The sequence below is a fragment of the Molothrus aeneus genome, chromosome 33, assembly GCF_037042795.1.
Source record: "Molothrus aeneus isolate 106 chromosome 33, BPBGC_Maene_1.0, whole genome shotgun sequence".
NCBI classification, from domain to species: domain Eukaryota; kingdom Metazoa; phylum Chordata; class Aves; order Passeriformes; family Icteridae; genus Molothrus; species Molothrus aeneus.
The window spans coordinates 1,740,951-1,757,215 of record NC_089678.1 but is presented as its reverse complement, the minus strand read 5'-3'; the positions used below and the strand labels follow the sequence as shown (position 1 = coordinate 1,757,215).

The following is a 16,265-nucleotide window of genomic DNA, read 5'->3' as shown; positions in this document are numbered from 1 at the left end:
CCCCTGCCCCCCAGAAGCACCTAAAAAGCTGCCTGTTTGTCTCATGTTCTTTTCCACAACCATCACTGAATCTGTTTCATTTTGAAAGGTCTTGCTATTGCTGCAGCACACTAGATAGTTGAACAGTCACTCATCCCAAATACAGCAAGGGACAGTAAAATATATTAAACACTTCTGCAGGGTCAATATCTGCCATCCCCGTGCCTATTCACCTAGATATGAGAGGTTAAGTTTGACTTTGTATATCTGAGTCAGGAAAGTATCCAGCACCAGAACAGTTCTGTTTGGCATTATCAGAGCATGCATGATAGGGGGAGCTTGATCACTGGACATAGGGGGAGCTTGATCACTACTTGGTGAAAGATTTCCCCCCAGTGGCCAAATGTGATTACAATTACAATTGCTCACTCTAATGCCTGTTGTACCTTGGAAGCTTTCTCTGCCTTGAGTCTGCGAACCACTTCCCCTTGCTCAGCTACAGTATCATAAAGTGCTTTGCCATCCACTAAGCTACAGCTTGCCAAGTTACTGCAGCAGACAGGAGATGGAAGTGCAGTAGAAGATAGACAAGGAGGCGTTGAGGGTGGATTTCCAGGCTTGTACTCTTGACCTGTCTTTTGTTTATATTCTGCTTTTAGGTTTAAAAGAATTTTCACAGCCTCATCTATTTGTTCCTGAAGCAAGAGAGAAAAAACAGCAGTTGCAGATAAGGGTAGAAATAAGGGTAGAGGTGTAACACAATAGCTGAGATAACACAAGCTTTTCTAGAATGGCACTAACACAGCTGTTGCAGTAAAACTTCTAGAGCTATCCTGTGAGTATAAGTTGTTATTACTAAGTTCTGTGGTAAAACTTTTTAGCCAGAATACCGACAAGTTGTATACCAAAGGACCAAATCAGGTAGTGTAGGTAAGGGCTGATTTCTGTGCCATAAAAGCCTCCCATTTAGGTGGCTTAGTCCCCTCCAGTTATAGCAGTCCATGAGCTGCACACTGGAGAACAGCAGCAAATATACAGACTCTGAATAAATAATGGTTCTTTGGTCATGATCAGGTAATTCCCAAATTTATTGCTGCCATTCTGGCTCCAAGTTACAGCCCTTCTTCCAAGTTACTGCCTATATTCTGCTTCACTTTTCTTGTATGACTAAAAAAAGAACTTATTTATTTTCCATGCACTAACACATAACTCATGCAGTCAGCCATATATCAGCTTAAGAGAATTTGGGAAAGCACTTCATGGAACTAGCTTAGAAATTCTGCTCCTCAAATTTCACAAAACCTGCCATTGGGTTTTAGCCTAAATTGAAGACACTGTTCCACTCAGAAGTATCCACAGGTAGAACACCTTTGAAGCTTTCTCCGATTTGAGCTTGCGGACCACTTCTCCTTGTTGAGCTACTCTGCTGTACAGAGCCTTGCTGTCTACTGGACATGGGGATGGAGGAGTGGCAACAGGAGAACACTGAGGAGGGACAAAGGCCACAGGTGGGCTTCCAGGCTTGTACTCCTGGCCTGTCTGTTGTTTATATTCTGCCTTTAGGGATAAAAGGACTTCCACAGCAGCACATATCTCATCCTGAAAGAAGAAAGGAAGGGGCAGAAAGAGGGAGGAACAAAGATATAGAGAGATAAGATTCTCAAGAATACCATAAATACTTTCATAAAAAGACCTGCAGTTTATGTGCAACTATTCAGTTTTCCTAAGTACTTAGTGGAGTTATTCAGAGAAGTTTTCTCTACTAATTTCCTATTTTAACAAAGTAACTCCTCTTAAGTGATGTACAACCCTAACTGTTCCTAAGTAAAATTATAATAATAAATTAATTTAGATCTTCTCATTTATTTCGATTTTATAGTGCCATCAAGATACTACTACTATCAACATTATTTAACCACTGGGCAAACTATGTTATTTTCCCTCTCTTCTTGCTCTGCATTAAAAAGAAAGAAAATAACACAGCTAATAGCAGCTATGTTTGCTATGTACAGTTACAGACAGGAAGATTCTCAAAAACATCTGTGGCATTTGGATCTTTCCTTTCTGGTTCTGGAGCTTTGTTTCAAGGTCTAAACAGCAACAATTCAATCCTGTGAAGTCACATAATTTGACCATACCGAGTTAAAGAAATGAAGAAATTGCCAAGGCATTTAAATCTCAAGGACTTGATTTGGATAGTTAATCAACTCTTGCTGTTGGGTAAATTTGGTCCATGTTTCAGAGCACCAGCCTAAGAAATACGGGAATTCACCAATACAAACTTGGTCATACAAATCTAACTGAAGAAATTTTGGGAAACACAAGTCTTGACAGAACAAAGTCCAGTCCAAATGATGACTACTATAAAACCTCTAGATCCATAAGCACCCATTCACTTCCACAGAGCGAGAACAATGGGCTATGCAAACCCAGACAGAACCACAGGATTATTTTAATCATCACCTTAGGTGCTTTCTCAGCTTTCAGTTTTCGGACCACTTCTCCTTGTTCTGCTACTTTATCATACAGGGCTTTACTGTCCAAGGTACCAGAGGTCTCAGGCTTTGATGACTGTGCAGTTCCAGATACTGGAGGATTTCCTGGCTTATACTCCTGGCCTGTCTTCTCTTTGTATTCTGCTTTCAAGGCCAGCAGTTGTTTCACAGCTTTATCAATATCTTCCTTTGCTGCCTTCTTAGCCTTCAAGTCACGAACTACATCACCCTGTGCAGCCACCTTGTTGTAGATGACCAAGTGACCTTCAGATGACTCAGCACAGGCTGGAGTAGAGGTATGACCAACAGCTGGAGCAGATTTTCCTTTTACAGCTGAACTAGCCTAAAAAAAAAAAAAAAAGAAACAAAGAAACCAAGCATGTAATCTTGTATAGAAAGAGATGTATAGTATATATATATATACACACACACAAATACACACACATTTTATGGTACTTTCCTAAACCACTAGTTTACCTCTTTCTTTGCAGTTTCAGCTTTAGTCTTCTCTTTTGACCCAGATGTTGGCATTTCTTTAGTGTGTCCATCAGGGATGTAAATCAAAATGCATGGGGCATCTTTACAGCTGTAAGGACTATAAAAAGATTTATAGAAAACACAACAGTAAAGGAAATAAAAGATAAATATCAAACGTTTATTGAAACAAATGGGCTACTCTCTCTAAAAGATGCTTTCACACAACTGCAAGCTTATCTTTGATATACAGCTGTAGTTATCTAGATTTACATAATTGGGGATCTGCAATGATTCCTCTTACATGCGCGTTTTCCTTTTTGTTATAATATTTATATGTTTATGTTATAATTGCATGTAGATATTTCAACAGCTTGCTAAGAAAGTGTTACAATTAAGTAGTATATGCATACCCTAATTGGAAAAATGTCTGTTTTATTCCGTAGCACTGCTACTTAATTTCTATACTCCAAGTCACAACAAAACCATGACATCATTACCAAGTCCAGGTTAGCTGGGGTGCACCTCAAGTACCACATACTTGGCTTAAGACAGTTTGAAGAGGCAGGAATGGAATAAAAAATAAAAGCCATACCAGTCCACAGAGATATTCCTCACAAAGATCATGGTAATGAGTAAATATTTGCAGACGACATTACACTTACCAATGTGTGTGTGTGAAAACACTAAAACACAATAAGCTAAAGCAAATTCTGTGAAGTCTGTTTAGGCCATTCTCAGGTAACTTACCTCACTGGCTCATAGGGCTGATCACAAATATAGAATCCTCTCCTCTGAAGTTGTATGATGTCTCCTTTTTTTAACTCCTTAAGGCACGGATCACCCAGCATCAGTTCTTCTTGCTGTAAGTATTAAAAGAAATCAGTCCATGTCTAACAGAGCAAAGGAACAGCAAGAAATAGAGTTGTAGAAGGTGATTTCCTCCTTTTCAAAGTGTCAAAATGTTACTTAATTCCAGTAACAGCAGAACAAGTACTAGCAAGAAGATGCCACATCATAAGAATGTATCAAGACAAAACTCAAACTACTGGTTTCAGATGTGTAAAAGCCTGGTAACAACTGAGAATAAACAAGAGTCATATTTTAATTTTGAGATTATGACAGGTTACATGGAAACACAGAAACTAGATACACCAGCACAATTTATCTGTTTAACAAAAAACCAATTCTATTTTCAAAACCACAACTAGAAACAGTGAATTAAACAAAAAAAACAAACAACATGAAGTTTTGTGGAATTAAAGGGGACAAAAATACAACTCACCTTGCTATTTCGGTTGATATATTGCTTGAAGTCTTCATCTTTACCTAGAACCGGCTTAGTGATCAGATGCTCATAATTAACACAGACAGTTGGGATGAGGGGTGCACGTGGAGTTTCTGCCAACCAAGTGATCTTAGTAGTTTTTTTGAAGTCCTTATTATCTAAGTTCAACTTGGCATTGATAGACACAATTTTTCCACTTGAATTTCTACAGGAAAAAAGAAATTATAATGGTACAGCCTAAATGATCAGTTCTGATTCAATACTGCAAAAACAAGTGTTCAGAGTTAATTTTGAAGAGCGGATCATAGAAAATGAAAGAGTGCATTCACTGCCATTTAAGTTCTCCATTAATTTTGTTGTCTTAAATATCTACATAGAGTAAAAAGGATGGGGAGAAAAATCTTTGAGTATTTATGTTCTCTATCAGAGCTCACTCCGTTCTGGCACTGTCTCAACACAACCCCTTCAAAACCACCGTGATGACATTAAATGGTCCCCCTCCCCACCTCAACAGCTGTGCAACTAAAACTGTGACAGGTTTAGTTTCTCAGTATGCAAAAGCAGTACTTGTTATGGGGTGAGAGTTGTTAACATTCCAGGTGGTTTCTTCTGTCTGAAAAGGCTGTTTTACAGTGGCAATAGTGCCACAGAATCATGGAGAGCACTGGATGAGAGGGACATGCAGTATCAGGACTGACTAATGATTTCCAACTGAATCTACAGCAATATACACCCTATGCTAACATGCAGTTTCATGGCGTATTTCAAAGTAGATTTATAGACACAGACTCATAGATTGGACATATACGGCCAGCCATTGATTCTTTACTGTTACAAGCTTCCTGTTAAAAGAAAAGGCAACAAAAAGCTGAAAAGCAAAAATTAACTTCATCTGCCACTGTACAGGTTACCTGTTTAATTTGGTGATGATGATATTGCCCCAATTTATGAATGTAACCACCTCTCCCTCCACCAGGGTCTCTGCATCTGCGCCCTCAATGAGGACTTTGGAGCTGTACCACACAGGCTTCAAACCAACATCAGCATTCTGTGAATAATGGTTTACATTTCAAAGACAGCAGATGAAGACAGAAGATGGACTATAACAGTAATGCAAAGCTACAATGTTTTTCCACAGCTCTCTCCAGTTTCTTCTTTACTGGCATTGTCCGCATTCCCCTGATAATTCACCCAAAAAATCCACTAACAGCATATTCCATTTCCATTGCAAGGTCCATGCATCTTTAGGATCTCACAGGTAAACCCAAATTTCTTCAAGTTCCCATTTTGCTAGGCAAATTCCCTTCAAAACTAATTTCAGAACTCTAATTTTTGCTTTTTTATAAGGTTATATATGGAGCTTCTTTTAGCTGCATAGATTTGTAAAGACAGAAACCAGAACTACATCACTTATAAAATATTCAGCTTTAAAGTATCTCAACAATTGAGATAAACTTCTATTTTCTAAAAAGGCCGACAGCTGTGAGTTCAGACTTTCTCAGCTGGTCAGGAGTTTTCTATTAGTTTATTTAAGTCAGTATATATTTCATTACATACTGGAGGAAGTATTTACTGGTACTATCAATGTTTTAATATGCTGGCTTGTATCTGACCAAACTTCAGTGTCTTTGAGCCTTGAAGAGTCACAACTCTCACATCTGCTCAAAACCTGTTTCCTTGTTATCAGCCACGGGCAAGAGGGGCCCAATGTCCAACTCTCAGTTACAAGAAATGGCTACAGGAGCACTCAGAGCAACAAAATCAAAACAAAGAAATGAAGCGAAGCCTCAACAAATATTCACTCATTTCTCAGTGTAAGTGTATATAAGTTAAGAGATGCTTTCAGGGACATTTCAGCACAATTGACTCAAAGGAAAGTATCTTTGTTACTAGTAGCACCAAGAAAGAGTTGTATCAGTAACACACTTCCCTATTAAGGGACATTACTCTGTTTACTGGATACAAAAAGTATCAAATCAGCAAGTTCTTTGCCTTTTGATAAAAGCTATTTGCTATACAAATTTAAAAGTCATATTAAAAATCCAGAGATTGACAGAATCAACAAGTTAATATGTTACCTCTCCACATAAAACCTGATTTTATAAATCACTTAAAAAACACCTCACTGTTAATGGTAAAGAGTGTTTACTGTATTATACAGTAAACAGAGCTTGAATAAAATGTAATATTTAACCTCTGTAAAAGTTAGCATCAAACAATAGGAAAACCAGCTTGAGTAGCATTCCAGACTTCTAATGACTCACTCTTCTGAAAACTCCCAGAGAGGCCTTTTAGAGCACCTTTTATATGCGCTCTATATATTTACAAAGAGTTCCCTCTTAAAAGAGCAAACATGTTTAGCAGTTGCACAGTTTTTGACAATTTTGAGGCAAAACAAAAGTACCCCTTGGATAGATGATCTCTATCAGATTAGCTATCTGAGCAAGCTAAAAGCAGGACTCCCCTTCCTGACTGTTTCATGCTAAGGTACTTCCCAACCTTACTGAGCTGCAGTACAAGAAAATTAAGAGAGTAAAGCAAGAACCTTTGGGTGTTTAGCCACTTCCTTCATCTCCTCTTGAGCTTCAGGAATATTTACTGGGACCACTGCATCTTTCAGTAAAGCAGTATACCGAGGTGCTACTGGGTCTATAACCTACAGAAAACAAATGAGGTGGATCATGAATATATGCCACTGACAAAAAAAATAGATGCTTTACAAAACAATCACCACAAAAAAAAAGAATATTAACTGGTATTCTTTATGTTACTGCATTTTTTCAAAGTTTGCTTTAATGTCACTTTCACCCAAAGCTACAGAATAGTGAGAAAATCATGGTAATACTTTACAATTTCCAATCTTTATTAAAATACTCTGAGTAAAAACTGGATTGGGTACTACTGACAGCAGAAGTAACCAAAATTATGGGGAAGACACAAAAAATGTACTCTGATACAATTTTACTGTGCACATAGGCTATTACATCTGAATCGCTTTTTCTCTAGTTAACTAAATTTAAAGCAACAATTTTTAAGTGGAGTTTGTTCTTTTTCCAGCAGCACAAGACCTGATCTCATACTCATTTTCCAGGCCAGTACTCCAGCAGAATCAGTGACAGAACTGGCTGTAGAGGAGGCACCAATCAAGTCTGCAATTTTACTACAGACACATCAGATACTATAATAAGGCAATAACATAAAATTTACTTCATTCGGATTTCTACAACATGAGTTTGGCAAGAAAAAGGTACCACTAGGATGTCTTCCTGTATTTTTATTGCCCATTATCAAACATAGCAGCTGTAGTTTCTCACAGCATTTTTTATACCTGAAATACTGGTTTGTCAAACTGTTCAGAAGCACTTAAATACATAATTCAAGTAAAGCAGTCATCTAAGGCCAAAAGGAATATCCAGGATCTACCTGGGTAACTGGAAACTGACACAAAGGAAAGCACCTGCTTTTATTAATATGAAGTAATTTTTGCTCTCCTTGGTTTATTTCTGCTCAAATGAAAAGCTACACAGCTATATATTTTTCTATATTTTTGAGAAAATGATTTAGCTTCTAATTACTTGACATTATATAATAAAGTAATATGATGATATACTCTTAAGAAGACACACTTTATTAGTTAGTAGTCCCTGAAGTCAGGCACCTAAATGTTAGACATACACTTTGAAAAAGGACTTGTGTATGTATCTCAAAATGCAGGGGTATTATATTATTTAATATCATAATTTTGATAATTAAATGACCAGATTCTATAGTGTTATTACCAGGCTCTTTATTTTATTCATTAAAACTCGCAATCCCTTGTCAGGTGCTAAAAATTACAGGATCACGTATAAAATATGAGTTGTCACACTGATAAAGTCTTTGAGCTCAGAATTACCTGTAAGCAGCCAACTGTTTTTCTCATATTGCAGTTAGCTTTCAATCTGCACAGCCACATGTAAATAAAACTGGCTAATAAATATGGTGCTGTACAAGGAGCTGAGTCAGAGGTCTAAGAAACTCACTTTAAAAGTCAATTAAAAAAAATGAGCCTTGACAGTCCATTGTGGATTCTTCCCCTCAAATCAGTTGTTAGTCATAAATATATTTATGCAGCAACAGAAAGAACCAATTTATAAACCTACGTGTATGTAGCAAATCAAATGCAAAATACACGAAGAATTACAAGACACATGCCAAACAAGCAAAAACTATTTAAGTGAACAGATCTGTGTACTACCTAAGCAAAACCAGGCAGGAATACCAATGCAAAATAACAGGTGTTTCCACAATCACACAAAATATGCAATCCTCATGAAAACAAATCGCCTTATTATAGTGTCCAAGCATCTGCTGCCAAAAAGCAACTCATCATGTTAAGATGCAATATTCCTGATTTGCCATTTAGTCAGAAATTCCAGCAGTGCTGGCTTGATCTCCCCAGACAGAGCACGCAGTGCGTTCGTCCTTTTGCCACAGAAAGGAAACATGGCCAACATGAACCAAATTGGGGGAAATTTGTGTTTATGTTGACAAATCAGCCAAACCAGAGGTGGGCAGCCTTTGAAAACTAGGAATAATGCATTTTCAGTGGGTTTGTAGAGCTCCTGTTATACAAGCAAGTCCGACTGTGCTATGAAGCTGCAAAATGATAGCTTATGCTATGTATGCTTATAACACTGTAAGCTATATGCTAAGGTAAAAAGCATTAAGTAATACCTTCTTACAGATAGCTCGCAGCTTGAAAGCAGAAAAATGAAATGCAGTTTTCAGATCAGATTTACAGCATTAATACCATTATCCTTTCCCGTACTACTAAGGAAGGCAAGTAAGTACTGGTATAGGAGAATCAATAGGATTAGTGCTTCTTCAGGTTAGAAGGGGGGGACATTCCATTTTCCTGAGAGTGCGCCAAATGATGCAGCATACTGCAACTGCTACTTGTTGTGATAAGCGCTCCAATGAACGCTGGATTCTCTACATATCCTAGAAAGAGGATATCAGGAGTAGCATCAAATCCGACTAAACACATACCTTTTTGTTAAAGGACCAGATTTTATCCCACTCCATATTCACGACAGATCGAGAGGAGCCCTGGATAAAAAAAACCCGAATCAATACCACATTAATATAAATATTCTAGCTCTTAGACTAATTTAAAACAAAGTTCTTTAAACTGAAAACTCTCTATAGTTTGTTTTCATTAAAAACAGTTTTTGAGCTTGCAAAATAAACCTTCTCCAAGTAAGAAAACTGCAAGTCCATTTTGCCAACACCTACTCACAGGTGCTACCATTGTTGAAGCAATAGATGTCAAAGTAGCAAAGCTTCAAAAGCAGAAACCTCCCAGTGACAAGTACATTAAGTGAAGCTTCACAAAAATTTGTGAAACTTATCGAGGGAGATTCAAAGAATCAGAAGAAAACACCCACCTGGGCAGCAATAAACTGTTTTAGCCCTTCAACTGTCATGCCTCTTCTCAGGACACCACGGACAGTGGGAAATCTTGGGTCATCCCTAGTGGAAAACGGTATTCCATTAGTGCCATACGCTAAATTTTCTAATTCTGCACTTATCAAGACTTTACTAATACTGCCAGACACAAAAGGCACAGCCTCAGTGTATTTTACTCACTAAGCTCCCAGCTAGGTGAAAGCACCTAACTGAGAAGACTGAGCTCTTACCCATACAAAAAGTATGGTGAAAGTTAGGTCTCTCAAAAACTAGCAAGGCAAAAGTTATGTCCCTTATCCATTATTTCCCCTCCAAGGGCACCCAGGAAATATTGCTGGAAAGAAGTGACGACTCTTTATATAAGTGATAAAATGCTATGATTTTTTTCTCTCTTATGGAAGAAATAAAAAGGCCTGATCTGCAATGTAACATTTGAATTTGCTGGGAACATGAATCAAACTTTGCTGAGGACCTAACAGGGAGGCTCAGGGTAGGAAAGGTAAAGACCATCATAAGATCAGCTACACCTCTAGGGAAAAAAAAACAGGCAGGGACAAAAAAGGATAAATTTGGCTATAGCCAAGTGGCTCCATGCATAAACTAGGAATCTAAGCTTCCAACTCAAATGACAACTAGACAGCTAGACCACCAAACACTGTCTGCAGAAATCAAATCAATCTGAAAAAATTAACAGAAAGAAGGAGGGCGAGGGCAGGTTGGAGAGAAGTGGGATGGATTTGACTAGATGAACAGGACCAGAAACACTTCAATCCAGGCCCTCTTCTGGCATTGTTTGGGAATGACTCCAATGACAACAACCAATGACTCAAGAGTGGAAAACATACCACCCACAGCAAGAGCCAGAGTCCAAAAATAAGCTGCCTCATGTTTATTACAGGCCATGAATATGTATGTACACAGCTACTGTGGAGTAGGAAACAGACACATTGTACATACACAAGCCAGTTTAATTAATCTATATTCTTTAATATTGTTTAAATATTCATTCAAACTATCCCAAAGCAAAAATGAATGTGCTAGTCACAAGGCACATTCTTAGGGAATCTTAGGGAACAGAGCTGATCTACAGCCATGGAACATACCATCCATCCACAAGGCCTTCGTTGACAAACCAGGTGAGCTTTCGCTTGGAGAGCACAGTGTTGTTGAGGTTTAGCCTGCTATACTCCCATATATACGGTTTCCTTATACCCAGAGCCTCAATAATCCAGTAGAATTGCTCATCTCTGTCATGGTATTCAGTTGTTCTCAGTGCATGTGTGACACCTTCAATACTATCAACAATGGGGCAGGCAAAGTCGTATGTGGGATAAACACTGACAAAAAAGATCTTTAATTAGCAGGGTAGAACAAAACACTTTCTTCCCACTGAAATATTTAAACTCAGTGCAGTCTATATTCAAGCATTATAAATATTTCTAACCTATGATCCTGAAAACTTTCAGATCAAGACTAAAATAACACACATACAACTAATAGTCCACAGAAAGATCCAGAGGGCAATATAATTTTAAGATGAAGAAAGCCTTCAAGAAATGAACTGATAACAGCCTTAATATTCAAGCCTAAAAAAATAACCCTACATTGCTAATGTTTTTTCCAAACATATATAAGGACTAAAACTGAAATAATATTCACTGTTGACCATAATGGCCATCTCACAGGTTCTAAAAGTAATTTGCACAAGTTTCAGAAAGTCAAGAGACTCATCAGATATTCTAGTTGAAAAACGCTAGCAAGTTCCAAGTGTTAAAAGAAATTTACTAAGGAATGCCCTGGAAAGAGCAAAAGCTACAGGCCACACAAGGAGAAAGTGGACATACTTGTAGGTACTTCCTGTCCGAGGGTGAGGCTGGTTTTTACAACGATAAAGAGTTGGATCCCTCATACATCCATTATTACTACTCATATCTATTTTTGCTCGTAGACAACAAGTTTGTCCATATTCTGTTCCCTTTTTCATTTCTTCCCACATTTGTAGATTCTTATTAACACCTAGGAACAACAAAAATACACCATTTTCTAAGGTATTATGAAGCTGATACAGAATCAAGTTTTATTATTGCAGTAAGAAAAATCAGTGCCATCCCCTCTTTGGACACCGGAATTCATTTTCACACATTTTACATTGTGAATTTTTAAGTGATAATGAATGGTGATGAATTCATACATACAGAAGTTTACTGCCCTGGTCTAAATGTGTACTTCATCCATCCAGCCTTGTAGAACAAAGCACTAAACACTTTCAAGTCCCTATAAGGACCTTGAAGATATGCAATTTAGTAATCTCACTCATATTTGTTAATAAAAATCAAGCTTTGATACCAAATCAAAAAGGTAAGAAAGCAAGACCAAAGCTTAAAATATCTTACAGTTATTTCTGTGTTTAGATTCCACTCTTTGCTCACGCTCTGCTTTCATTTGTTCTGCAGGAGTATCATCCACATACGCCTTCCCTTCTAGAATAAGCTTCTCAGCATATTTCATTATTGTTTCAAAGTGATCCGAGGTATATGTAAATTGATCTGGTTTGATGTGCAGCATGGCAACATCTTCAAGAATTACCTGCCAAGTGTGAAAACGTACACTGTAATATTCAGGAAAGGTAGTTTTCTTACATCTTTATCCTCTTCATGTAAGATGTGGTGGTTTTAATGGTCCATTGTCCAGAAAGGATAAACCATAAGAATAAGCATGAAAGAAAAGAGAGGCATGCACTTATCATTCTTTCACAGCCTATAATCCCTCTGCTATCTTATCATACCTTTTCAAAGTCTTCTTTCTCTTTTTCTGGATTTGTGTCATCAAATCTCATAATAAGTTTTCCTTTGAAGTTAACTTGGTAGTGCTGATTTAGCAGGGCAGCTTTGGCATGACCAATATGCAGATATCTAAAAAAGAAATTAAAAAATAAATATATACACCAGAACTACTTCAGCTAGATTATTTGTGGGGGAAGGAGAAAGAATGGAGAGCAATACCTAAGTGTAACAAACAGCAAACCTAGGATATTTGCTGAAATACTACACGTTTATGAAAACAGATTATGTTTCTTCTACTACAAATTTAGTAGTTGACTGTTAAAAATAACTAAATATGTAAATTAGAGTGTTGCTATGGATATAAAGATTGGACTGCAATTATCTCCATTTTTACAGACTAACTTAAACCAACTGCTGATGATACCCAGGAGCAGCTACCAGATAATCTGAACCTACCACATTCTCAAGAGTGAAATTTTCCTATTGCTGCATATTTTTTAATATAAGCTATAAAGCTACTGACTAATTTAAACTAAATATAAATCCCCAAATCCACAAAATTAAAATCTCTGACAAAAAGAGAGTAACATGTCCCTGAAGAGCAGTGTTTTAAAACACCAGGATTAAGACACTAAAAACTACTAAAGTAAACTGAGAATAATATATGTTATAGACATACACATACATAATACATAATTCACAATATTTGAGTAAAGTTTATATTGGACTAACAGAGTAAGAAACTCAACTACAGAAGTCACATGATGCTGAACAGCCTGTTTAATGAACAAATGCAATAGTGGAAATTTTATAGGCCATCAGGCAACTCCAAAAAGAAACAGAAAACAAAAAGCTGGCTAAAAATTGAGTTTATTATACTGGCTCATCACATCTCTCTGTGTGATCTTTAAGGAATGTGTGCTTTGGTATTCCTCACAATCTGGACCCTTGGCCCTCCATTATACATCTGGTGTCAAGCTTCCCCAAGGAAGGCTATCCCACACATCTTTCCTTTCTCAAATCGAAGCTGCCTTGGGAAGCACTGAGTCCCTTGACCCAATTCATAAGGATTGCATGTTCACACCATAGCTCTTGGCAGGGCACACACATCCATTATCCATACAAATGCCATCCTCCTGCTTCTCCTCATCCCACTGCTGAGCTGCACAACTCTATCTCACAACTCAACTCCCTATTCGAAGTCCAGACAACAGCGCAATGAAGCACAGAGGAGAAGTGTACAAACAGCTCTAGTGGAGACAAAGCTTTTAACACTCATTTGGTTTAACAGTCTTGTCTGATAAGCTGATTACCATCCTCACCAAAATACTTTAAAAAAAACAAAAAACAAAAAACAAAATAGAACCTTGGCAAAGTATTCGTGTTTCTTACCCACTTGCTTCAGGAGGAAACCTCACAATGACCTTTCCCATCTCTGCGCCAGGAAGTTCAACAAACTTCCCAACATCTGCTTTCTTTTCTTTTTCTGTTGCCTTGAAAACAGACATAATTACAGATTGTATTACCTGTAAAATCGGATATAAAACTCTAGATAACAACTGCTGTATCAAAGTCTCCTTTCAAACCTACAAGCTGCCATATTGGACTCCAAATTCATCTCTTCACAACTTTCACCTTACTCAGGACTCCAAATAAAGATTAATTAACTTAAAAGTTATTTTGTCTTCAAATCTGGTCCAGGACTGAAAATTCCCACTAAGTTGTCTAATTTACTCCATAGAAGAAAACTATGCTAGTTTTTCTTCTATGCTAGAAGAAAATTGCTAGTTAAGGTTTTGTATCTTAGTGTTCTTAACCTGAACATGATTAACAAGTTCAGTCAACTTTCAGTCAAGAGCAATCTTTGCAGGTCCATCAGGATCTCAAACTGTCTTTAGAAAAAGCAAACAATACAGCTAAAGAGCAGTGCTGATTAAAAGAAGAGGTGCCATATTTCCACAATTCCACCTACACACTGGACTAGCCAGCTCATGCCTTTTTAAAATTGAAATCAACAGCTTTAGCTGTAAACAAGAGTTTACAAAAGTTTAGCTCACTGTACGACTGCATACTTTCAGTATTTAATTCTCTAACTTAAAAAGAAAAAATTCTTGCAGTGTATTCACAGAAATAAAGCTACTCTCTCCAGAAGATCTGAGTAAATCTTACCATTTTAACCTTTGGTGTGCCAGCAGCCCACTTGGCTCCTACAGACTGGAAAGCACGTTGTACCTCAAGGAAGCTGTACCACCGCTTTGCATGCACAGGAGCTTTGTTTTGTTCTAACTGCTCTTGCCACGTACCATTATCTGTTAGAAAACAAAGAAGTTTTCAAACTATTTAACTATAAAAATAAAATTGTTTTTATCAACAGCAGCTTTTCAGATTGCTTTTAAGAGCAGCAACACTGAAAAAGCACCAAAAGCTGCTAGCTTTTAATCTTAATTATTCCCTTTACTTTCAAGTGGAATTGGGTTATACTGAATGGTAGATTGTCACCTATCACCTTTAGATATAGAGCTAAGAGAAAATAAAAACCAAATCCATAAAAACAGATCATCAAAGCTTCTTTAACCTCTAAAGGGCATTTTGCAGAATAACATCTACCTCTTTTAATAATTCAAAGTAAACACGGAAGAAATTTCCTCTGCTAAGATAATGTCACGGAAAGGTCAATGCATATAATTTTACACTGCACATTTTCATATTGAGGCAACAGGTAATAAAAGATATTCTTGCAATTATTACACAAAAGAAATTAGAAAAAGTTCCACCTAGGGATTACAGCTCATAAATTTCCAAATGTAGCAACAATTTAAAAAAATAAAATCTAGGATTTCCTAAGCTATACTATTGCCATCACTAGGGATGCACAGGTCACAGCAGTGTGTATGACAGTAGACAGTCTGTCATAGAGCTAGGAGTCACTACTAGCATCCACAAAAAAGAAAAATTGGGGATTCTTGTTGTTTATTGATTATCAAAATATTGATACTGCAAGCCAGTGAAACAGAGAATATAAACCAATACCTTTTAGTACAGCCCAGACACACAAATCTGCAAGACTCAGAGAGTTTCCCACCAAGTAGGTCCGTAGAGACAGACAGTGGTTGAGTTCTTGGATGGCTGAAGGAAACTGGCTGGCAGTGGATAACTTTGTAGCACTGAACTCCAGCCAGTGGTCAATCTTGTTTGAAGGGACAAAAGACAGTTAAAGTTACTAATGGAATGAGAATTAAGCTTGCTAGATAACTGAATAATACACAATTGATCTAACAGCTGAACAGAAGATATTAACAGGAACATTAGAATTAAATATATCAGATCATAACATATGTTGAAGGAATATTTAAAATAAATTATACTGAAAAAATCACCAAGAACAATACTAAATAATGAAATTTAATTTCTTCCTTCAGCATGAATTCAAATTGCTGAAAACATCAACTTCACTGCAGTTATTTCTGCTGGTAAAATAATAAGCAGTTCTCAGGTACTCCCTTATCACAAGAGTCTATAAAAATCATCACACTCCTTTAGCTATTTACATATCATATTTGTCACCTACTTCCTCTTCCTGGTGCTGCTGCTGGTTAGTATACCATTTTCCCCTCAGTCCCTATTTTCTCTTCCTCATCTCCTTTTAGATTTGAAGAAATCAAACCCCTGAACTTCACAAGTCCTACTCCCCACTCCTGCAGAAGTCTTTTCCATCTATCTTTGTACATAAACACAAAAAAATATTAAGAATTAGGCTAGTTGATAATGTAGAACTGAATCCCTCAATCCTGCAAG

At 37.2% G+C, this 16,265-nt stretch overlaps 1 protein-coding gene across 2 annotated transcripts in view; it reads right to left on the bottom strand.

Moving 5' to 3' along the window:
* Window positions 1-16,265, bottom strand: part of EPRS1 (glutamyl-prolyl-tRNA synthetase 1) — a 37,580-nt gene that overhangs the window by 13,196 nt on the left and 8,119 nt on the right. The window contains exons 4-21 of one of the 2 annotated variants that reach the window (XM_066568473.1): window positions 15,501-15,657; window positions 14,640-14,779; window positions 13,863-13,963; window positions 12,473-12,599; window positions 12,081-12,273; window positions 11,532-11,703; window positions 10,791-11,024; window positions 9,666-9,750; window positions 9,268-9,327; window positions 8,953-8,973; window positions 6,782-6,892; window positions 5,148-5,284; window positions 4,234-4,441; window positions 3,699-3,811; window positions 2,952-3,069; window positions 2,443-2,817; window positions 1,348-1,578; window positions 426-674 (exon numbers count right to left, since the gene is read on the bottom strand). In XM_066568473.1, the coding sequence (XP_066424570.1) occupies window positions 426-674; window positions 1,348-1,578; window positions 2,443-2,817; window positions 2,952-3,069; window positions 3,699-3,811; window positions 4,234-4,441; window positions 5,148-5,284; window positions 6,782-6,892; window positions 8,953-8,973; window positions 9,268-9,327; window positions 9,666-9,750; window positions 10,791-11,024; window positions 11,532-11,703; window positions 12,081-12,273; window positions 12,473-12,599; window positions 13,863-13,963; window positions 14,640-14,779; window positions 15,501-15,657 (2,832 nt within the window). The remainder of the gene's footprint in view (window positions 1-425; window positions 675-1,347; window positions 1,579-2,442; window positions 2,818-2,951; window positions 3,070-3,698; window positions 3,812-4,233; window positions 4,442-5,147; window positions 5,285-6,781; window positions 6,893-8,952; window positions 8,974-9,267; window positions 9,328-9,665; window positions 9,751-10,790; window positions 11,025-11,531; window positions 11,704-12,080; window positions 12,274-12,472; window positions 12,600-13,862; window positions 13,964-14,639; window positions 14,780-15,500; window positions 15,658-16,265) is intronic. The other variant, XM_066568474.1, reaches the window with a different exon arrangement.